This window comes from Dendroctonus ponderosae, unplaced genomic scaffold (genome assembly GCF_020466585.1).
Source record: "Dendroctonus ponderosae isolate FM_Combo_2020 unplaced genomic scaffold, Dpon_F_20191213v2 Dpon_F_20191213_6, whole genome shotgun sequence".
Taxonomy (NCBI): Eukaryota; Metazoa; Arthropoda; class Insecta; order Coleoptera; family Curculionidae; genus Dendroctonus; species Dendroctonus ponderosae.
This window is the reverse complement of record NW_026018814.1, coordinates 5,055,092-5,078,403: the sequence shown is the minus strand read 5'-3', so window position 1 is coordinate 5,078,403 and position 23,312 is coordinate 5,055,092. Positions and strand designations below refer to the sequence as shown.

The 23,312-nt window shown below is 33.2% G+C and overlaps 5 protein-coding genes across 8 annotated transcripts in view; 3 read left to right on the top strand and 2 right to left on the bottom strand.

Annotated features, from left to right (window-relative positions):
• The window catches only part of LOC109540621 (protein madd-4), a 247,918-nt gene that overhangs the window by 130,428 nt on the left and 94,178 nt on the right, over positions 1 to 23,312 (top strand). For all 4 annotated transcript variants that reach the window (XM_048667409.1, XM_048667410.1, XM_048667411.1 and 1 more), the window contains 3 exons: positions 4,084 to 4,185; positions 6,558 to 6,628; positions 7,149 to 7,242. In XM_048667409.1, the coding sequence (XP_048523366.1) occupies positions 4,084 to 4,185; positions 6,558 to 6,628; positions 7,149 to 7,242 (267 nt within the window). The remainder of the gene's footprint in view (positions 1 to 4,083; positions 4,186 to 6,557; positions 6,629 to 7,148; positions 7,243 to 23,312) is intronic.
• LOC109540629 (cuticle protein 16.5) lies at positions 9,950 to 10,648 on the bottom strand. Its single transcript, XM_019909065.2, has 2 exons — positions 10,598 to 10,648; positions 9,950 to 10,461 (listed from the first exon to the last, which is right to left on the bottom strand). The coding sequence occupies exons 1-2, from the start codon at positions 10,607 to 10,609 to the stop codon at positions 10,024 to 10,026; spliced, it is 450 nt and encodes a 149-aa protein (XP_019764624.1). The 5' UTR covers positions 10,610 to 10,648; the 3' UTR covers positions 9,950 to 10,023.
• On the bottom strand, positions 15,482 to 16,135 carry LOC109540631. Its single transcript, XM_019909068.2, has 2 exons — positions 16,080 to 16,135; positions 15,482 to 15,964 (listed from the first exon to the last, which is right to left on the bottom strand). The coding sequence occupies exons 1-2, from the start codon at positions 16,089 to 16,091 to the stop codon at positions 15,542 to 15,544; spliced, it is 435 nt and encodes a 144-aa protein (XP_019764627.2). The 5' UTR covers positions 16,092 to 16,135; the 3' UTR covers positions 15,482 to 15,541.
• On the top strand, positions 17,691 to 18,384 carry LOC109540632. Its single transcript, XM_019909069.2, has 2 exons — positions 17,691 to 17,780; positions 17,884 to 18,384. The coding sequence occupies exons 1-2, from the start codon at positions 17,769 to 17,771 to the stop codon at positions 18,304 to 18,306; spliced, it is 435 nt and encodes a 144-aa protein (XP_019764628.1). The 5' UTR covers positions 17,691 to 17,768; the 3' UTR covers positions 18,307 to 18,384.
• On the top strand, positions 20,879 to 21,551 carry LOC125504843. Its single transcript, XM_048667424.1, has 2 exons — positions 20,879 to 20,985; positions 21,045 to 21,551. Exons 1-2 carry the CDS (start codon positions 20,974 to 20,976, stop codon positions 21,465 to 21,467), a joined length of 435 nt encoding a protein of 144 aa, XP_048523381.1. The 5' UTR covers positions 20,879 to 20,973; the 3' UTR covers positions 21,468 to 21,551.

Here is a 23,312-nt window from a genome sequence, read left to right as displayed (position 1 = left end):
ACTTTTCACTAGACTAAGTTTGGATTGCAGATTCAACGTTCAACTTGCTACAATTCGACGAATTACGGTCGATGTTTATTTCATATGCAGAACTTATGAAAATGAGAAWTCGARTCAAATTACTTGTTTTGACTCCGACTGCAACAGATTAATTTCGGTAGTGAAAGAGTCAGTTGAACAAAAACATTAAAATAAACTACTATAATGATRTCGAATACMATTTGAATCTTAAACTATTGAAAATTAAATRAACTTWAAYTATTGTGAAKAAATGCAGCTTTAACTCAAAACTARACGWTGKCMTGATSRYKTAWAGASTRWWKTWKRYYTATGAAAAGSTKWKAGAGTTTWTYTAGCTRTTTMTCGTATAAMAGKWTTGTATGAAAATTGGWTATATCTTMCAAAACRCTATAATTGTAAAATCCCAGATKTTCAAGCATTYTATATCCAGTTGAAATWSAYTAAGTCCACGAYGGTCTCAAGGTGGRAAAAAACATTTGCARACGACTTCGGGTSAACGTTTTRACGGTTTGGTAGAACYTAAATTTACCYTACCAGAAAGTWATTTMATTTTAGTWATTCTTRTATTTTATAAATTATTATTTAWGTWATTTTTGCGCGRTKAATTCCTTATTGCGCGGTTAATATCCTWRCTGTGTTGTGAATTTTTTGTCATGAGGTTGTTTATCAAATGCMAAATAAAAGCTTCATTCTCACACAACCAATAATACGTTTTTAACTGAAAAAAACTGCATTTGCTCCTATTTTGTTAGTAATTAGCTATTTAATAATTGGCACATATAGCGATCCCTGGCCAGCTCGTTTGCAACTGCATCCTTACCACCCATCAATATAATTTTCCCGAAATATGTGTTGCATTAATTTCACTTTATTTCATAACGCCATACAAGCAAAAGCAACATTAACGAATATATTCAGTCCGTGTACACGTCCTCCCACAAACAAAAAGTGGAGGCTTCTGCCGTGATTTATGATAGTGCAAACCCCTTTACTACGGCTAAATGCACCGCTCGTTTAAAACAATGGAGACCTCCGGAAACAGTTGGAGTTTACTAACCCACCCATAAGTTGCTCGATCTTTTATTAAATTTATTAACTGTTGTTGATTTATTTCGCAAATCGTATCTGCATTTATTGTTGATGCGTGGGTTGTTTCACCAGCGCGAGCCATTCAAAACGTTTGAACGATTTCTTTTCTATAGTATTCTTCGGCTTCATCAGTTCAGTATATTTGATCATTTCCATACAAGTTTTAAAAACTGAGCCGTGTAATTTGTGCGGTGACGAAAAATCAGTTTTTGAACAGTCGTTGCGTACTGTGAATATGAATGATTTAGTCTTCCCAACAATTTAAATTTTAATTCGCTTAAACTAATTCGTCATATTTATCGTTATGATAAGCATTACCAGGATTGTGCGAAATTTCTCCACAATTACATTGCATCAAGCTCTATTCGTGAAAATGTGTATCTAAAATTTTCAAATTCACATTCAAAAATTCAAAAAATATGTAATTTGCTTTCGAATATGTCTAAAATGCTTTATATGAATTTATTAGGTCAAAAAATTGAACACCGACTGCATAAACATAAAAAAGAAAAAAGTTTGTATCGAATGTGTGTCGAATTCGAAATGATCAGGCACAAATTTGAGGTTTCAAGACAGCAAAGACCTAAAAGAATCTAATATTTTCCAATTATGAGTTTGTGTGAATTTTAAAGCTGATAATGGCGCTGCTGTCTCGCCGAAACGCTATAAAATAAACGATATGAAAAAATACTTCACACTTTGACTGAAACACAAGTTTTTTAAGAAAAAGAAAATTTTTAATTGTCTTTAATCAAACTAATATCCAAGTGGCGGATAAGATAGTTTCAGTGTTGACATGAGTAACATCTTATATTTATATGTAAGTACCCACTTTTCGTTGTTGTTGTTGTTGAATAAACATTAGATTGCTTTGTAAGCAAATGATTGTAATTTGCCTTTGCAGGAGTTTCTCATCAATTTCATAAGCGATCTTATAGATTTTTGCCCACTTTTACTACAGGGTTTCTTCCGCAAAATTAATACCAGGACATATATTTGAAAATTTACGATGTTCGTTAAAACCCAGTAAAATTTGCATATTTTTAACTTCGATCCTGGCTGCGCCATTGGCAAAGTTCGCCTCAGAAGCGAGTCGATATTTTTAAAAGTTTTTATTAAGAGCCAGTAACAAACTTTTGATACTTCTTTGTGGCAGATGTTACGGTATCTATGAAGCCCAGGTGAGAGTTTACGAGGATCCCATCCTTAATTGATCCCTAAAATAGAGTGGATAAGGAAAGCAGCCTGTATTACTTATTAAAAGAGACCTTTAGGGAAGAGCGTTTCTAAGAACTCAGTAGCTAGTCAAATTAGTTGCTTGATTTAAAGTTTTAGGTACACTGAACAGGGCTTCGCTCGTGTTCTTCAATTAAACTCTGTCGTTTAAGTGTTCTGAAAACAATTAGTGCTCTGACGGGTGTTCTGGACGCGAGAGTGAAAGGAAAAGCTGCAAAAAACAGAAAAAGTGTCTCTTAGGTTAAATGATTTAAATTTTATTTTAATCTCGTGTTAGTAATGGGTTTTTCGTCACATTCAACAACTCTATTACTAACACTAATAGTCAAATATGTCGTTATCTTTTGTTAAATGTCGAAGAGAGTTAGGTTTTAAGTGTTGGCGATTGGCGTCGATTGGTGCCTGCAAGTGTATAAACAAAGGCTAAACTAAAGGATATAGAACTTATTAAACTTTTAAAACTTAGAGCATATAAAATAAATAAAATTAAATGTGTACTGCGATGTGATTGTAATTGAGGGAAACTTGTAATTTATAGTCATTTCTCAAGCATGGTTTGACGGATTATGTGTTAAGCAGGTGTGAGTTATATTGTTAAATATTTATTGATATCCTTGGCACGTTTGTTTACTTATAATTTACTTTAAGTAGTTTTATACGCCCATAATTTTTAACGGGTTTATAACTTTTCCTAATATGATTCTCAATTTAGTTTTCCGGTTTCAAGTATCCAACGGATTAAAGTAAAAAAACTTTTCCAGAATGGAATGCGATGGTAGATCATCTCATAAACCTGTCTTAAAACGGTTTGAAATCTTGAAATCTCTTTCTGGTCTTGCTGGTGTTGAGTTTAGAATTCAATTCAATCAAACCGCAAATTTCAAATGAATTGGATAATTATGGAAGTTCAACTGGAGGAAAATAATATTCAAACTCATAACTAAATACACACCATCAAAAATAAATATGGGAATTTCAGATAAGGATAGCAAAAGAAAATACGTTAGATTGCAGAAAGTCTCCTCTCAAAGGCCTTATGGGAAGTCTCACTTGATAATAACGTAAAATCCAAAACCAAAGAGCACAGTGAACAAGTTAATCTGTAAATTGCTTTTTAATTAATTAGAAATATCGGAGTTCACACTTTTCATCTATGTTAAAATTACCTTCTGAATTATTTTTCTCAAATCATCCTTGTCATTATGCATCACACACTCTGTTTATAACTAGTGTATTCGTGTATCTATCTTTCGATGCCAAGCAAATGGTGGCGGCATTTTCTAGATTTTATGGTTCTAAATTGATTGCACAGAAAATTTAATTTTATCCCCGCTTAATGGTTATAGCCGGAATTTCTAAACTATGCCAGCACTCCTCAAGTCCCGGATTTATCCAGAATTGCACTACACGCTAAGTGGCCGGATTGACTTCCGGAATTTGAGTAACCCTAGAATCCGGACTACTAACTAATTGTCATGTACCAACAGTTAAATGTGCATCTGGTATTGTTGGTTGATTATATTAACCCTTGCAAAGCCTTATTAGGGTATAAACGCAATCAGCAAGAACAATGTTTCTAAACTTTGATATTTGATTTTGTTGCTTGTTGGAGGCAATTGTGCTTTCCTGCAATTGACAGAATGGAAAACATTTGTATTTCATTAAATATAAATAATGTTTTCATTTTAGGATGTGAGAAATATTTTCGTTACATGATTATTGCTTTACTCTTTCCAGATTTCGTGCCTGCGATCATCATGCTCCTCTTTTATCAGCAACTTAACGATGCCGGAGATGGCACTCGATTTTTCATCGATAAGTAGCCATGAATCAGAATCGGTAAGTGATTTTGATTACACGAAGCAGTTTCCAGAAAACTAAGTGAAGTCATAATTTTTTCCGTTAAGCGGCGTAAATTTTTGCAGCGCTGCTAAAAACAGATGGGAAACATTGTCAAGATTAACATAAGCACAACCTTTACTGGCTTAAATGATAGTTAATTCCTGACATATTAATGATCCATTTACTCTGAAAAATTGTCTAAATGTTAGCAGTTTTCTAAAAAAAGTTTTGATTTCAAGAAGTTTTAGATTTGCAATTTTTTTTGAGCTTCAAAATCGACTCATAACGCTGCCTTTTTCGCGCCACAGAGTTTATTTTGGCATCGTTGGATAGAGAATTGAAGATGCGACTCAGTCATAACAACACGAGTGAGGAAGTTTGAGTAATTTTGACCCATGAAGAGCAATTTGTATATCAGACACTTTGGTGCAAGATTATGCTAAAATTTCATGTTATCCGTCCCGTTTTTGCTCATTTCTCGGAAGCAAAATGAGCAACAACATTCATTTTTACATCATTTCAGGGAGAACTAACTAACCTTTTAAGAAAATAAGCCATCGATAAGAAAATTTTGGCAGTTTACTCGAAACAGCCTTGAATTCAAGAAATTTTAGCTTTGCGTGTTGAAACATACATTTTAAAACACGGCAGCAGGTTCAGATGAATCACTTTCTTCCATCCGTCGGCTTGAACTTTTCGAATATGTATACATTTTTAAGTTAAGCATTTAATTTTGAAGCAAATGTTTTGTTTTATTTTCGTTTTGTAGGTTCGGATTCTTGCTTGAAAACTTAAAAGAAAAGTTTCTCAACTCTTCAACTCTTTTTCCTGTAATTCCAATTGCTTGATTCAAATTGCAATGCTTAGCTTAGGGTATTTCGAGTAACCGTCTTCCGGGTCTATTCTGTAAGCTATCCGTTAAAATTATAGCGGACCGATCATCTACTAATCTTTGAAACGCGGTTATTGGTTGGTATTTTTTTACTTAAACTTGATAAAATTATAAAATTACAATCTAAAAGGAAAAATGATATTTTATCAATTAAAAATACAACTTGCCGATAGTTAGTCGACTTTAACAAGACAGGACACTCTTAAGGGAGCATTTGGAGTAACACTTTCCTAAATTCTTCAAATAATATACACCAGTTTGTGTGGAAGGTATAATTTTCCTCTTCTTCAGTTCTTCTATTTTGCTTGAACTAAATGCGACTTATACTTGCAAGAATTCAGACAAGTATCTTCAGCGACTAATTTATCACTGAATGAATCTTGAATTTCATAATGCACTCGATGAAAGGGAACAAGACGTCATGGGCATTAAAAAACCGTCATCAGAAGATCGATAGGTCGACATCCCATTTTATTGGAGCCATACTTAACATCATTAATTTTGCAAAGTAAGAACTTTCCAAACTCCTTTTGTTAAGAAATGTTTTACTCGAGCTGAATGCCAATACACTTTCCGGATTTTGTTTAATGGTTTTGAGTTGTTACGCGCCTCCATTGTATTATTATTTAATGATCCTCTTCCTTCGAGAGGTTTGAATTGAAGGCTTAAAATCGGCAGCCGAGGTGATTTCTGAATAGAATTACGGTTTTTATATCGGTTAATTGCTTTCAGACAGGCAGTTGGGGATGCAGCCAAAATGCTCGAATATGAAAAGGCGTATGTCTCATTAGGCTTTTGGTTAAAAGGGTTGGTTCTATTCATGTGGGTGTATTTGACGAAAATTGATTCGCTTTACAATTACAAGCGTATTATAACGAATTTTTGGAGATTGAACAGGAAGAACAGTCTGAAAAAAATTACAACATTTTTCAATAACTCTCGTATAATGATAGCGCATTTGATCTTTTTGGTGAATTCCTCATTAACTGCATATTTGCCATAGATTAATGATTTTCAAAGATTGTAGTAATGTATGCAAAACGTATTTCTTACTTACGTTTAAGAATTCATTGACAATATCGTATTCATCATTTTATTATCGGTTTGTCGGGGGAGCTTTAAATTAATTTGTGGTTTAAATTTTGCCTTTTTAAAGTGAAACAGTTTGGATTGGATTGATTGTAGTATCATTTTTTACCACAATAAAGAGAAATATTGGTGTAAATGTTAATGTTTAAACTAAAATAATAAAAAATAAGTTTAAATGTTATTTAATTAATGTTACAAATGAAACTTGAATTGAATCACATTTTCTCGATTATTTCTTCGATAAGAACTTACCAACATTGAAAACGTTTTGTTTAAAATCAAAATATAATCGTTTTGCTCAGCACCTCGAATTTCTTACATCCTGTATTAGCAAAGCCATCCTTGAAGGTCTTATTTATTATGTTTCAATGTGATTTACGCATTGCAGGAACTCTCCTTCCAACTGCAGGAAATTGACGAGCGGTCAAGCGGATGGTCTTCGTGGTCAACTTGTTCCAGGTAAGCTATGTTTCCTGCAGCTCTCTTGCAAATAGCTTTCTCTGATGATTTTTTGCTGTGTATTTAAATGAATTATGAGCCTAAACCAGTAATTAAAAGTCAATTGTAAATAATAGCTAGTTTAAAAAATCCATATTTAAATTGAACAGATAACAGGCTTCATGTTTCGCCAGTGATATTTATTCTATAACTAGCAAGGAATGTTGAAAGATGATATAACATGAAGTCTTGTATGATTAGTAATTTTTGTCTTTGGTTGGCACTGCAAATAAGGACATTTTCTTTGCTCCTTTGACGGTACATTTCCCAATTATTTTTTCTTTCAAATGTCTAGACGACTGATTTTAATCCACTCCTTTTGAGGAAATTAATCCCAATTGAAATATGAAAAAAAAACATAACGGTATCACGAAATTAGTGTGATTACATACGCGTCAGACGAAAAACCTTTTTAAAGCTTTTTCTTCATTATGAAAAGTTTATGCTTACTGTAAAATTGACTTTGTGTTATGCCTTTCAGATCATGTGATGGTGGTGTTTCGCGCCAATTGAGAGCTTGTAAAAATGGGATATGCAGAGGCAACCACGTGCGGTACAAAATATGCAATATGCAGGTAAGTTTTATTCATGAAGCGTTTAATTTTAATCCATTTSCTTAGCCCATATGTGTTGCTGCTATRAATTTATTCCAATTAAAATTTCGGATGCATTACATTAAACAACTACGTTTGCACATAATAGCATTTGGTRCATTTTTATTTAATTGGGCAAGTTTTATATCTAACTATCTATCCTTCACMCGTTTGAMAATTTTGGACTTTACGATTMAAATCTTTCACTAYATTRCAATATCTACATCGTTAAATCAAGAAAATGTATCTCACTTCRCATAGYGTRAGTTACTGTTGCACAAAACCAGCTCGTACGTATTTACGAAATTTATGCCATGAATGAGAAMAAATAGTTAGCCTAAGCTTTTTYGTAGCTTTTWTGGAATYMGCTCTTAAAAAATTTACCAACGAAAAAGATCTGCCTTGCAGTGTCTTGGTYTTGGGWTATTGAGGTTATTAAAATCTGATCGAATTCAWTAWWTTTTAATGTTCAATATTAAACAATATTTTATTGGCAACAAGACTTGAAGAAATGATTTAAATATGAAAARCCGTTTTCGTTTTACTAGTATATTCCTCTTTGTACGGCAAGGCTCCAATTTGGAATATAAACTATTTTTCTAATTACATTTTTATCTTATTTCTAATGTATGTTGTATTTTACGTTATACTATATTTAATATTGTAAATCGCATTGTAAATATCTCCAATGAAAATTTACAAATTTGATGACTACTTTTACTTCTTTTAAGACTTTTCCTAATATTTTTACGCCAGTTTAGTTTTTCGAGTTATATTTTATTTGTCAGATTTATCCAGATAAAAAAGTATCGAAAATAGGCATTAAACATTGTTGAAATATGTATTGTTTTTATTGTGCCATATTTGAGACACTAAATGATATTTTCGGTTGCACAACGCAAATGTTCCTCATGAATAACGGTAAAAATCGTGCATATTTACCAGATATATAATATCCAAACATGCTGACAAATTACAGCAATGTAATTTCATTATCGTTAAGTGTGGATTTGCATTTTACGTGACTGACCAAAAATTGTATTTTGAATAAACCAGAAAATTAATCACGATGACATTAATCATAATTTATATTAMTGGGATTYTCTTTATAAACTATTTGGAAGCGCCGAAAATAAAGCTAATAATSGTAMACTTTTGGTAAAAATTCAAACAATGAAAATTAATAATTTMGRCACCMACACATATGCTATACAATTCGTAATGATTTTATTRATAAGTGTTTCCCAAGAATAAATATTGACCCATTTGTTTTCTATTTGATGTAAWTGGGACATTTATTGTATTTTTTCGTYTAGACTTCATTCGTAAGTACTTGCGCATYTTTTATGTATGTATTTTCTCAATMTAAACTTCTAAATATTTCASTATAAAATTCAGTGRAAAASWATTTTTTCTTCATGCGTCGAGCTATAAATAAAATTAGACGAATCATTTTTAAATACTATGTCCCCCTCAATAATTTATACTATCCAAATTTTGATWCAGGATGTATTGATGATAATTAGAAACAGTTTATAGGTATATCTTTATTCCATTTTATGATTTAATTTATTATACTAGTCTTCAGTTTTTAAATAAAATTCTGGTAAACAATATGTTGTTCATATTCTCCAAAATATTGAGGTTTCTACATGTTTCGAGTTTAACTTATTTTTATTATGCAAATTAGGTATATGTAGTTTTTAAATTAAAAGTATGTTTTTCCGCATACAAAATTGAGTTATTACGACAGTTCCTAATATTCGTGGCATCATTTATATGTATTTAAATATACGATTAGTTATCCGTATTTAAACTTATCATTTTCCTTTTGTGCAGTGAGACGAAAATTGATTATCAATCATTAGTTATCTGTATTTCAACTTAATTCAAAATAAATTCCTGGGTTTCAATCAATTTTATTGTTTATTATTTAAAATGTTACAAATACGTTTCGGTGTTTTTCTCCACCATCATAAGTTTGTTATAAATAATAAACAATAAAATTGACTGGAACCCAGGAATTTCTTTTGAATTATAAAAAAGTGCAACAGGAAAAAAATAATAAAAATATTTTAAATAATAATGATTAAGGTCAAATTTAAGGCAACTTTTCATATTTATTCATGTTTTGAGACAGAAGTAATTCCCTCATTGATTGTTTTTTTGCAGAAATATACCTTTATTTTGGCATTGGAAAAAATAATTTTAGGACAGTAAAAATGAAAAAATCATTTACACTCTCGAAATTTACCGCAAATGAAAAAGAAGCAGTAGGACGTTTCGCAAATTTCACGACATATTTATATATTATTGAATTCAATTCAAATAATAACCACTAATCAAAAAAACAAGGAAAACATTCCCAAGACAAAAACAGTTAATTTTTTGTGCATTGCTCTACTATTTATTAGGAATCTTATATTTACATTTAAGCCGAGGCATGATATTGAACTTGATTTGTCGGCGTTCGTGACATTAACGCGTTTGTTTTACCTTGCCGCCCAGTCATTGTTAATTGCTTTAAATTTAATTGTTGCTTCGTGCCAGTTCCGCCATAAACCACTTTCGGGTCCATTTTGAAGGTTCATCTTTTCCTTGCAAGAATAAACCATATTGCGTGATCAAATATGTTAATTAATCAATCAAACATTTGCATATAGTGTCGAATAAAACCAGTTTTAAAGTGTTTCGTTCAGTGCAGTAGCGTTTTATTGAAATCCAATTATACAAGTGTATGAAGAGATGTCCAGCACGAAAAATCTACCATGCGCTCACTACGGGAGCACCTACGGTCCTTCCAGTTGCAATGGTTCCGGATGGTCCAGCTACAACAGTGTCAACTCCAGACACCAAAGGAGCAGCATAGGCAGACACAACTGGTGCGGAATATGCAGATACAATTGGAGCTGAGTAAGCAGACAATACTGGAGCGGATGCAACAGCGGGGAGCGAGTAAGCTACAGCAGCAGGCGCTGAGTAGGCAACAGCTGGCGCAGCTACAACCGGGGCGGTTTGGGCAACAACTCCAACACTTTCTTCCTGGATGATTTGGCCAGCAGGAGCAACGGAGGAGATTGCGCTACCATCAGGGCCAACCACAGTGGTTCTGCTGCTGGGTCCTTGGATTATTTTCGCTGAAGGCAGTACTGCTACTCCGGCGTTGGCAACGGCCAAACAAGCGACGAAGGCAACAAAGCACTAAAATTCAAACATTCAAACAAAAATTTAAGGGGCTTCCAGAAAAGAAAATGGCATTGCTTAGTGTTCAAAGTGGGCTTAATTATGTGACAAAAGTTCCATTAATGGAGCATTATTAGACACCAACACTACTTACATAAGAGTTCATGGTGCTGTTTTGGACGCTTTGATCGAAAGCAAACTGACATTAGCTTGAGCAAAGGACATTATTTATACCAACTTCGAGTCGACCTTCCCGTATATGGATAATCTCGTATTGTGAGCCAGTCCTGTTCTTTGTAAATAATGCAAAAAACAATTTGGAAGTGACCACACAGGTTCTTATTCCGCATTGTTTTTTTTATTACGGTCTCTAGTCGAAGAATTAAATATGTAGGAGAGATTTAAAATGGTGTCGTGTTTTTGGGTGAAAGGGATTTTTAATAATAAATCAAATCGGCATGGATCTAATCTAGCTCTTCAAGTAGACAATCGAGGTCAAAGTTTCAACACAAAGCTGGAAAAAATTTCGGCAGTTACACAAATAATTGTTGAATAATTTCGCAACTATTTGTTTCTTATGTTACTTACTAACTTAATTATACACCTTCTAAGAGATATTCTAATGAGAAATTTACAGGCAGATACAATGACATCGCCGTAATGTATCTAAAATTTAAAAAAATATAATTTGTTCACAAAAACTTGATGCTTTTTAAAGATTTTCATACAACTGCTTTGATATTTATTCATTATTCATGTGACTCACTATTTAGATAATTTAGAACAAGATATTTTCACATTACTTTTAAGTCACAAAGACTACTTATTGTTCTGTAGAACAGATTGTATAGTATTGTAGTTTCCATGGAGTCAATAAAAGAAATTCATGTAGTAAAGTGGGAAAACAAATATTTTTTTCGTCTAAATTAAATATTGCAACAGTCATAACATGGGGTGTATGAGAATTTAAGTGGTCTGTTGAAACTAAGAGGAAAATTCAGTTAAAATTATTTTCAGCAAGAAAATTCAGCAAAGTATATTGACTCACACGAAAAAAAATATTTTACCCTTATAATTTTTTTTATATTTTGCAATTGAAGAAAATACTCGTATTTTTTGCAAGAAAAATGACCAGAAACAGAAAAGAGCCTCCAGAAGGCAAAATGGGGCGAGACACAGTTGTTGCGAAAATATGAAACATTTCAATGCTTCGAAAAGAAACAACTTTCTTGCAAGCAAATGTAGGCATTTTTTTGATTTACGAACCATTTTAATTATTGCTTCCGAATGAATGTGTTGTTTCATAGAAGAATATAATAATCACAACGTATTTTTAACTGTAGCGTTTATTTTAAAAACGTATTTCTAAATATTCTGCAACTATAAAATTCACTTTTTAAGGCAATGGATGCAGCAGTTCATTCGATTTGTCAAAAATTTTTGGCTGAAAGTTTGTTCAGTCCAAGAGCAATTTATCAGTCGTGTGATGAAGATGATGCTATAGTAACAATCGCATTCATATTTCAAACGCGAATATAATCAGTTTTATTGCAATTTTTAATGTTGAAAATTGCAGTTCAATAAATGCTTATTATGCAACAACTGTTAAAAGATAAAAATGTCTGTTCACGAATACGGAAGGGATAGAAGAACTGAGATTAGCAAATCACACTAGGAAAGAGTAATATTGAAATGGGAAAAGTAGAAACTAACATAGAAACTGTATAGTCGGATTTGGCTTTATTTGCTACTGATTGATTCACTAAAATAAAAATTATTCTTTTATATGAAACAACTGCAAATGAGACGTGAGATTCCTTAAAGCTGAAAAACCAGCAGAACCATTTATAACCAGTAAATATTGCTTTACCTAGCTTTATTTAGTAATGAAAATATTCCGTATTAATGTCTTTTTAAAACTCTGGAATTTTAGGATTTATGATTGTAGCCCAGGAACACCCAATATTGATCAAATATGCTCGTAATCGGAAATATTAGTTAAGTAGAGATATTTACCAGATGGTGCTAATGGTTTTGCTTGCAGTCAGTATTTCAGGTGGGACTAACCCAGACATATTTTACAATTCAGAAAGAATTATATATTAGAAAGAATATATTTATTTTTGAGGGATGAAGGTATGTTTGTCGGTTGTGGTTTTAGTTTTTTTACGGCGTATTGTAGCACACTTTTTATTCGCACATTGATACAAACAAGTTTTAGAGTTTCTCAGGTGCTTTAATAACAGGACGAATGGTTTACTTCATAATTTTGCAAATTCCATAACCACACAGAACTTTCTAAATTGAAAATTCGATTATTTATTTCAGAGTTTTATCTCAACAAATTTAAGGTTTTTATAGTGTATTTTAGGAAGTTTTTTTACATCATTGTTTTAAACTAACTTAGGTGATTTAAGTCTAAACTACTAAGTGATTAGAGGTAAGAGAAAAAAGGTCTTCGTGCAACATTTTATGCTATTTTATGATATAAATTTCTCTGTGAAATCAGCTAAAAGTGTTTTAAAACTTTTTGCTATTAATTATCAAAAACCTACATTAACAATTCGTAGAACTTATGCAAATGATAGGGAAGTAGTTTTGTTCAAATGCCAACCAGTCAGAGCAACAATTCAGTTCTGTACAAACTGTGTGGGTTGCATTGTTCAAAAAAAAGTCGCGCAAGTATTAAGTATTGATAACCAATTAAATTGCAATTGGCCAGAAGCAGCGACAGACATTTTTAAAACTGACCCATGAATTGGCACATATTCAAAATTCAATTACCTGGAAAACCTTATTAAAACCCTACTCGATCGAAAATCATTCAAATATTAGCCAATCGACTTTACATGTTATCTGGTTATTGAGTTTGTATGGGCTTGAAATCCAAGCACGTATTGGGCAACAGGCATTTTAATCATAAAAAGGCACAAAATATTTCAAATTCTTCACAAAATATTTCATTAACAAATTCAGCAAAGTTTTATCTGTCGGTAATAAATTTAAATAAATATGTGTCTTCTTCATAATTTTATTTATGTTAGCTTAATTCAAATAATTTTTAGAATGTATGGATAATTGTCCTTTACGATGACTAGTAAAATAAATCTCTTATCGGCTGCACTGTTGTATTCCATGAACTTATAATTATTTCTGATATCCTAAATGAAAGTTAAATCTGGTTGTCCTGCGTGACTTTTGTCTTCGCTTTTGCTCCATTCGATCCATCTATTTCATTTAGCAGCCTTAACTTTTATGTAGTATGTATGCAATTTTGGAGGTTTTTTTGGCAAGCTGACTATTTTATTCATTTTGACGCTTAGTCAAGGATTAGTTGTTCATTAGATTTCATAATGCATCCATGATTCAATCTTAGTTGCAACCCTCTGTCCGATAAGATATTATCTTGACCTGAATATCGATTATTATTATTTTTCTATTGCCGGACAACACTAAAATAATGTTAGTTTTGATTCTCCAATAAATTTGTGGGAATTTCTATTATATTCGAGAGTTTCTGAAGGTTTGCTATTTTTTAGAACGTGTATAGAATAGTTTGCGAAAAGTTTGCCAGCTTTTTATAAACTAAACCAATATTGCAAATATTAAACTTGACTTAAATTTATTGTTGAGAAGAGACTTTCTTATTTGTTGAATTTCGACAATTTCATTTTTGAATCACCAACTGTTTGTCGAAAAAAAATGCTTTTAATAGATCAGTTAAATGAATGTAGGTAATTTTTGAGAAGACACAGAGGGACCTCTGTATTTGCGTTAATTTTGAATAATTACGCTTAAGGGTGTTTCAGGTCTAATTGCTTTTAGATGTGTGGTAGAAAATGCTTCTCTGATTGGAATGGTGTTCGAGACATGCTTGTGCTTTACTAAGCCTCACCGCAACATCAAGCGACCGAAGTGAAACCAAAACATTTTAATTTTCTACTCGACAGCCAAGCGATTGTAGCAACGCAATTTGGCAAGATTAATGTTCAAAGTTTTCCCCACGTGTATGGAGTAAATGATTATATGCTTAGTTATACAAGCTTCTAATGCTACGTAATATACGACATGCAAAACTTATAAGAATTATACTCGTGGCATCAAAATGTATTAAATATATGGCACATAAACCAAAAAGAGTCGAGATCGCCAAATGAAATAGTTCACCTGGCGGAAAGTACTGGAGCTGTTAAATTTCTCCCAGTCTAAATCGTTCTAGAAGGGATTTAAAGAACAGTGTTTTCAACTACAGGAAGTACAGGAGCAGCGCAAGCAGTTACAATGAGGGCTCAGAAAGGATGAAACGGAATTATTATGTTCATCCTCATCATCTGAGCTGGAACTAGCACCTCCTTGAAAAGTTTAGTACGGAGCAAAATTCAGCCGGGATTTAGGCCCTGGAATAGCTAGGGGTCTTTGGCATATTTGTGTTTTGGAGCTGGCTGTTTTGCATGTTTCATATTTGGATTTGCTCGCTTCAGATGGTTTATTTGTCACTGAAGTGGATCCAAATTATCCTCCTCCAAGCATGTCTAAGTTAAAAGTTTCTACAATATTTGAGAGTCTTGCTACATTTGCACCGCGTTACAATTTGACCCGATCTCTCTTACTGCTGCTGCATTATTTCCGGAAATTTATAAATTCGTGAATGTTATTAAAAATTGAAATGTTTTGGCTGGCGTAAAATCGATAATAGTTGTTCATTGATGTGAAATGAGAGGATTAAATTCACTATTACGTGAAGGATCTCACTGGGTTCGAAGCCGGGAGCGGTAAATTAAATAAGTATAACAGAATGCTGGAAAACAGAATAAGTTCGCTGTATAAACGTTATATTGCTCAATCAAAAAACAAACTGATCTGTTTGTTACGATCTTTTAGTCAATTTGGAATTAATTGAACTCTACCGTCGTATTTGAACTTTTGATTTGAATATTGGCGACAGTTTAACAATAGAATTGTTGCTACTGCACTCCGATGAAGGTTAGCAACATTACTATAAAAATTCGATTAAATACCAGTAGATATAGACAAAACATTTATTTCCATATATGTATTTACAAATATTTTGGATAGAAAAATAAACACGTATTGTACTCTACCAAGCTGACACCACTGGAGCTCCTACAGATCTTCCCGAAACGATGGAACCGGAAGGTCCTACTACAACGGTGTTTTCCACTCCAGATAATAGAGGGGAAGAGTAAGCTGACACAACTGGAACGCCAGATACTAGAGGAGATGAGTAAGCGGACACAATAGGAGAAGAATGAGCTGCGTAGGCCAGAGGTACAGAAGAATAAGACAAAGCTGGGGCAGCTACAACAGGTGCGCTGTGTGCAACAACTCCAACACTTTCTTCTTGAATGATTTGTCCACCTGGAGCTACGGATGAGATGGCGCTTCCATCTGGACCAACCACGGTGGTTCTGCTGCTGGGTCCCTGAATGATTCTTGCGGAAGGAAGAACCAAGTGACCAGCATTGGCAACGGCCACAAAGGCAAAGAAGGCGACAAAGCACTATAATAGAAAAATTAAATTGTAGTGTCAAACTTGAAGCATTATTCAAAAAGCATATTCAGCATTTCTTGCTTCTTTAACTTCGCACTGATGAGTTACGACGTAAAATACTTACGAAAGTGTTCATTGTTGATATGCTACGAGTTTCAGTAACTGATACATATGAAGTTCTTTGACTACTATTTATACGAATCTGAATTCGGCTGACCCACCCATATATGTCGATCAAGTTGGTGGTACATATTGATAATTTATGCAAACGTGCTTCCGCGACATTTAAATAGCTTTGTTTTAATTGTTTGTTTTTGCGGACAACAAACCATGTTAAGATTTTCGGTAAATGGCATTTTTTTTAAAACAGCGTACATAAATTTGAAATCAGCTACTTTTGGTTGAAAATCAGAGAATTAACAGCAGTTGGTTAATAGAGTTTACTATATTTGGCTTATAGTAAATCTCTCAAATGAAGCCAAATTGATTATTCATGCAAGTCATCTAGAACTTCTTTTTAACTTTTGCTCTATTTCTTATCTCATTTTATTGTCATTGGTAGCCAATACTTATTTATTATTGGTATTTTTTAATCTGTTTATCATTTACATATTATGAACCGCAACTTTGTTGAGATTGATATTGTTTATTTAGATGACTTGGACTGATATTACTTATCTAGAATTTGCAGATTATTTTCAAGTTGAGGTGTTTAGGCACAAAAATATTTAAGGCGTCAGAAAGAAGGTGTGTCCCGTTCACACTTTGAATAATGATCGTAGTCGCTTAATATTTCAGAGCGTATAATGTGTCATCACCAGTGCTTTCGTCTTAGCAATACATGAGGTAGAAATTCACGCAAGGGTTTGAGTATTCCAGTAAGTTGTCATCGCTTGGTAATGCTAACCTGCGATATTTTAAAATGTTGTTATATAAAATACGCAACTGGACTATCATTTTTTGCCCAGAAAATATTGTAACCGCTGCAAGAATTATTAATTCTGATTTGGAAGACATAATTACAGGCTTTATATATGTTAGAAGTTATCATTCAACCTTATTCAGAGAAGATAAAGAGCTTAGAGCCAAAGTAAGCAAAGACCTTAACATAAAAATAGATTGTTGTTTTAGTAAGTTTAAGCCGCGTATTTGTGCGAAAAGAACACTAGCATTTCATAATTTTCTCGATAAGGTGGATGGATGTAAATTCTGAAATGTTTTTTATTTATTTATCAGTTCTAACCAATGTTTCCGCATTTTTTAGATTATTATGTACCCACAAGTGCTGACCCTACAAAGTATCTTCATATGTTTCAAGTAATTAAATCTGTCAAAATCACTATACCTACATCCAAGATATTATTTAGTATAGTAAATATCAGTTGAATAATGTACATAACGATAAGTTCAACGAATTAGAGACAAAATGTTGAACTTCATTTATCAAGAAATTCATAAGGAAATGACCCGTGAATATGAATGGACCTTGAATATGAAACCCGGACGAGTCAATAAATATGTGAGCTAATACAGATTATCCATATTATTTATAATCATTTACGAATAATAGTAATATTACTATTGTGTGACTTGATCTAAGGGACGTCATTAGCAGGAAATATCAATGGGACTTAAAAACAAAGAATTACAACAAAGCGCTTCAAATGTCGCGGAAACAAGTTTGCATAAATTGCTAATCGGTAGCAGTAACTCGGTCCGCATTTATGGGCGGGACCGCTAAATATGGTTTAATATAAATAGCTCTCAAAAACTTTAGTGTGTATCAGTATCTGATTATCTTACCACATTAACAATGAACTCTTTCGTAAGTATTTTTCGTCTCCCAAAGCACTTGCAATCCTTTGGGAAATTAATAATTTGTATAAATTATGTATTTCAACAATGCAATTACATTATTTCCATTCCAGTGCTTTGTCGCCTTCTTTGCCTTTGTGGCCGTTGCCAATGCTGGTAACTTGGTTCTTCCTTCCGCAAGAATCATTCAGGGACCCAGCAGCAGAACCACCGTAGTTGGTCCCGATGGTAGCGCCATCTCGTCTGTAGCTCCAGGTGGACAAATCATCCAGGAAGAAAGTGCCGGCGTTGTTGCCCACAGTGCACCTGTTGTAGCTGCCCCAGCTTTAGCTTATTCTTCTTTACCTCTGGCTTACGCAGCTCACTCTTCTCCTATCGTGTCAGCTTACTCCTCTCCTCTAGTATCTGGTGTCCCAGTTGTGTCAGCCTACTCAGCTCCTGTACTATCCGGAGTCGAAGATACTGTTGTAGCTGGTCCTTCCGGCACTATCATTTCGGGAAGATCCGTAGCAGCTCCACTTGTTTCAGCTTGGTGAAGATTTTGTCAATTTAGCAGAATGTAATATAATTTGGAATACAAAATTTATGTAAATACATTTATTTGACCATGCAAATATGTTAGTTTATATATATCACCTCTTGCGTTTTTTTTCGATTGATGTGCTAACGGATTAATGAATACAGGTAGGCAAATAGTCACTTGGGGTTGAAGTACGGCACTACTTTTATCATGTATTCAATATGCAAATTGGAACAGTTAGTATGCAAATTAAGAGAAGGTCAGCTGTTACTTAGATCAAAATTAATATGTTTACTGGGGGGTCTCCGATTTATTATATATTTATATTTGATTTCGCGCCTTTTCCAATTTTGGGTAGTCGAGTAGCAGCCATTCTTATCTTCTCATTCTGGACTATCTTACAGTGTCTGGAATGTCACATCGCTGCTTCTCACTCGGTCTCTAAAAGTTTGGCCGGAATTGATTTTAGCGTCTTCATTTCGGTTGTTTAGTAGCACATCTTGTAAATTCGCCTTTTGCCTTCAGTACTCATATGTATGCTAATGTTTCTCTAGGATTTTATTTCTGTCAAACACCATCGTCTTGCAGCTTCATTTCTATACGCTTCGTTTCCCAGGTACTGGTATGTACAAGTACACATAGTTGTATTAAATGCAATGGTCTATTCAGCTGGGTTTTCTTTAAGTTAATGTTCAGTTAAATTGGCTGTAATTGCCTGGTTTACAATTGGTTTCTGGCATATTCTGAGCTAACATATTAAATTTATTTTTGATAACTGCGTTGGCATTATCAACATCATTCGTCAATTAACCCGAAATGTATGACCTATAGGAAAGCAAAGAGTTTCGAAATCGAATTGAAAACTGAAATATTTAAGAATAAATATACTGTTGGTTCCGAATAATGGTCTATAATTCCAAATTTCAAATAAATATAGTCTAAGCGAGATGTAGAAATAAAGTGAAAAAAGTTGAACTTTTAATACCTTATATCTAGAAGGTCAACCGTTTACGGACGTATTTTAAAATGTTTGAGTAATTTTTGCTGGTATAAATTAGGGTTATACCATCCTCCCTGTATATGGACGATATGGAAACACCCTGTATATGGATAACTAGCACGTTAATTGCCACAAATTATGTTCATATTTTTATATTAATATTATATTAGCCCTGGGACTCCCAGTTCAGCCTAGTTAGGCTACGTTAAACATGCCATAAAAAATAAAATAAGCCTAGGCTTTATTATTATTAGAGTTAAACCAGATATTCTTTTGAATTAAATTTAACTACCACACTTCTCATGGGAATTTACACAAATTTACAGTGTGCTGTTTCGTTTAAGCACAAAGCTGTGCATTAGAAGTAGTTTATCCAAGTATTCAAGCCGATTGAACTGGTCAGGGGCGACGATATTAAGGACATTGATGTTTCTATTTTTAAATAAATGTATTGGAGTTTCTCACCAATCGTCATCCACAGTCTCTTTTCAAGAAACTTATTTAGTAGCAAATTTATTGAGTTGCATCAAATGCCTCGAATTGGTGGATGAGTATGCGACACTCTATGTTAATATTTACTATAGCTGCGGCAGGGCGAAAAATATATTTTTTAATCAATACAACTCTATTTAACCAAGGGACGGTTGCATCACAGTCACAGAAAAACGGATTCAAATAAATTCATTTTTAATTTTAATGCGATTCAATTCTATTTAATATCGTATGTTGCGGTTGCAGTTATAAAACCGCTTACAATGTTTGGATATTCAGATCAATTGTAAATGTTAACAACATATACGAGCACTTAATATACGAATAGTATGCAGCAATTTTGGCCTTTTGTTTTTTTTGGTTTGTATACGTACTTCGTATACAGGGTTTATAATAAAAATAAATAATATTGAGTTATACATCGTTGAATTTGCTATTGTAAGGGCTACCTCATCCGTTATGTACTTTTTTCGGTATATATGAAAAACGCAAGTATAAAAACGTAATGGAAAAGGACGAAAATCCGAAAAATTACTTTTTCATAAATATCACAAAAATGAACAGAAATACTTTATTTTGAAAAACTCCATGTTTGTGGCCCCCAAATTGCTCAACTTTTTTTACTCATTTATCCGTAGATTATCTTTTGCGAATGTCCTACGGTTCCGGAAATTCTCATGCCATGCATCCTTATCTTGAACACTGTAAACTATCTGTATCTGGCGTAAAAATCTAAGATATGTCAACAATGTAAATATAAATACACAATAATATGTAGTAGAAATTCAATATGCAAAAAAGTGATGCAAAATAGCAATATATTTCGGCGCCAATTGACCTCGATGCGAAACAAATATTTTCATAATTTTTTTGGTGCGGCCAAACAGGGAAGCAAATCTATGAATTTTGGAAATGTGTTTGCTTCAAAATATGCTTGAAGACAGGCAGTTATCCCAACCGAGTTCCTTTGTCCTTTAAAAGCTTTTAAACTAGTGACACTTGAAAAAATTGCGATCTACTGGATAACCTTTGCAGATGTAGGAAACAATTGAGCACGATTTACAACTCTCCGTATTGGCAACTAAACTGACATGTGTGGTGGGACAATTAAATCTAAATTAGTATAAATAGTGGTCGAAAAATTTCACAAATATCAGTTGTTTTCTCGCTGAATAATTCGATACATCAACAATGAACACTTTGGTAGGTTTTAAAGTTCTGCCATTTTTACAGTCACATAAGTAATATTTGATCACTTTTAGAGTCTTGTAGCGTTTTTTGCCTTCGTGGCCGTTGCCAATGCTGGTAACTTGGTACTTCCCTCTGCAAGAATTATCCAAGGACCCAGCAGCAGAACCACCGTAGTTGGTCCTGATGGTAGCGCCATCTCGTCCGTAGCTCCGGGTGGACAAATCATTCAAGAAGAAAGTGTTGGAGTTGTTTCACACAGCGCACCTGTTGTAGCTGCCCCAGCTTTGGCTTATTCTTCTCTACCTCTGGCTTACGCAGCTCACTCTTCTCCTATTGTGTCCGCTTACTCATCTCCTCTAGTATCGGGCGTTCCAGTTGTGTCAGCTTACTCTTCCCCTGTATTATCCGGAGTGGAAAACACTATTGTAGCAGGACCTTCCGGTTCCATCGTTTCCGGAAGAAGCGTAGGGGCTCCACTTGTTTCAGCCTGGTAGTGTTATCTTATCTTTGCCTAGAAATTTTTATCTAATGTGTCATTCCATGTAAAAAATGTCTGTAAATAAATCGATAAGCATAGATACAAGTTGTTTTAAATTCAGACAATTCGAATTATTTCCAGTTTCTTCCGAATTTGGTTATGTATACATGATCATGCAAATATGGGATTTATGCAACTGTTCTCTGAGAATACAAATCAAACTAACGCGAAAATATTTGAATTTAGCGCATTCGTTGCAGATATTTTTGAGCTATTAATTCACCCACAGAACTTTGCCTGTGGCAAAAGGCTATCGAAATATCGTTTTCGATACTTATATTTTATGCTTTTTGATGTTTATTAATGTACTTGCTGCTAGTATATTTTTCTCCTTAAAATTTTTGCAATAAAGTCATAGGAAAATTAAAATATAGTGTCTTATACTGTACTACATAATAATTAATTTTGCGGTATGTTTTCCTGATGAAAGTTTTTGTCAGCACGCCCTAAATTATTATTTTCTTTTGTCAAGCACGATAGAATTTTAAAATGTTTCGAAATTATTCGTACGGTACATTTTCCCTTTTTAAAATCAATGAGTTTATTCCATTCTACGGATAGGAAAAAAACATCGACGTAATTCGTCCGATATTCGATATTTTTACCATCGATGTTGGAAATTTGTGACATCGATAAAACATCGATGTTAGATCCTGAAATGAAAACATCGGACATTTGATGTTGATACAAGATAGAAACATGTTCTGCGAACTTTTCGATAGTGCCGATACAAACGATACCGCTATATAGCGGCCCATTTCCAGCTGCACCCGAAAAAAGCCGCTTTTGGCAGTCAGTTGACCAAAAATGTGGCAAATATAAGTTGAATAAATTTAGTCTATTATTTAACAATGCATTGCTTTAAAATGCCATAATAGTAGTAAAATAAAAGTATTTAAGAGCAATTTAATTAAATCCAAATTTGTATGCAACGACAAACTATCAGAACATCGATGTTTTGGCTTCGATGTTTCCCTAACATCGATATTACCTTTCGATATCAATATCGATGGCTACCAATCGATGTTATAGGATTGATGTCCCATCCCTAGACCACACCACTTAACGTTTTCGCAATTTTAGCACTAACCGTTTCAAATTTCGTACAATGTATAAATTTGGTTAAAAAAGTCAATTATGACGCAGCTTCTAACATGTTATTTAGGTATCGTACGCCCTGAAAATTAAAAAACTTTCCCAGTATATAAAAACGATAAACAATACGTTCAGATTTAAATTTAAAAATATATGCGGCTAAGTATTTTTGTCTAAAGTTTCAAAATTATTTATTCAAAATTCGAAATTGTTCAATTCTTTATACTTTCAATTTATTTTGAACGAATGAAATAAAAAAATATACTAGCTGATACTAACTACATCGGTTTTGCCATATATGTGAAGCAAAGGCTGATAAAGTAATTCTTAAGTTGAAACAAAAATATTGCTGTTTAAATTTGTTTAAATATTTTAAAATTAATTCCGCTAAGTAGGTGAAACTTTTCAGATAGACAGCACATAAATCATCGTTAATTAAATAATTAACACATACATAATAAATGCCAATTTAAATTCATTATGAGAAAGAAATTATAGAATATAGGAGAAAAGAAAATATCGAGAGAGAATTGGTGAGTTATTTTTTTGAAAATAAAATGAGTTCCTGGAAATGAAAGGAGTAGATTTAGATATGCTGGTAGCAAAGGTATAGTTGGCAACATTTCTAGCTGAAGACATTAATCATATTTGATTTGCGATCATTTGACATTGTTTTAAATTTTAACTGAGCATCAATTTCTGCATA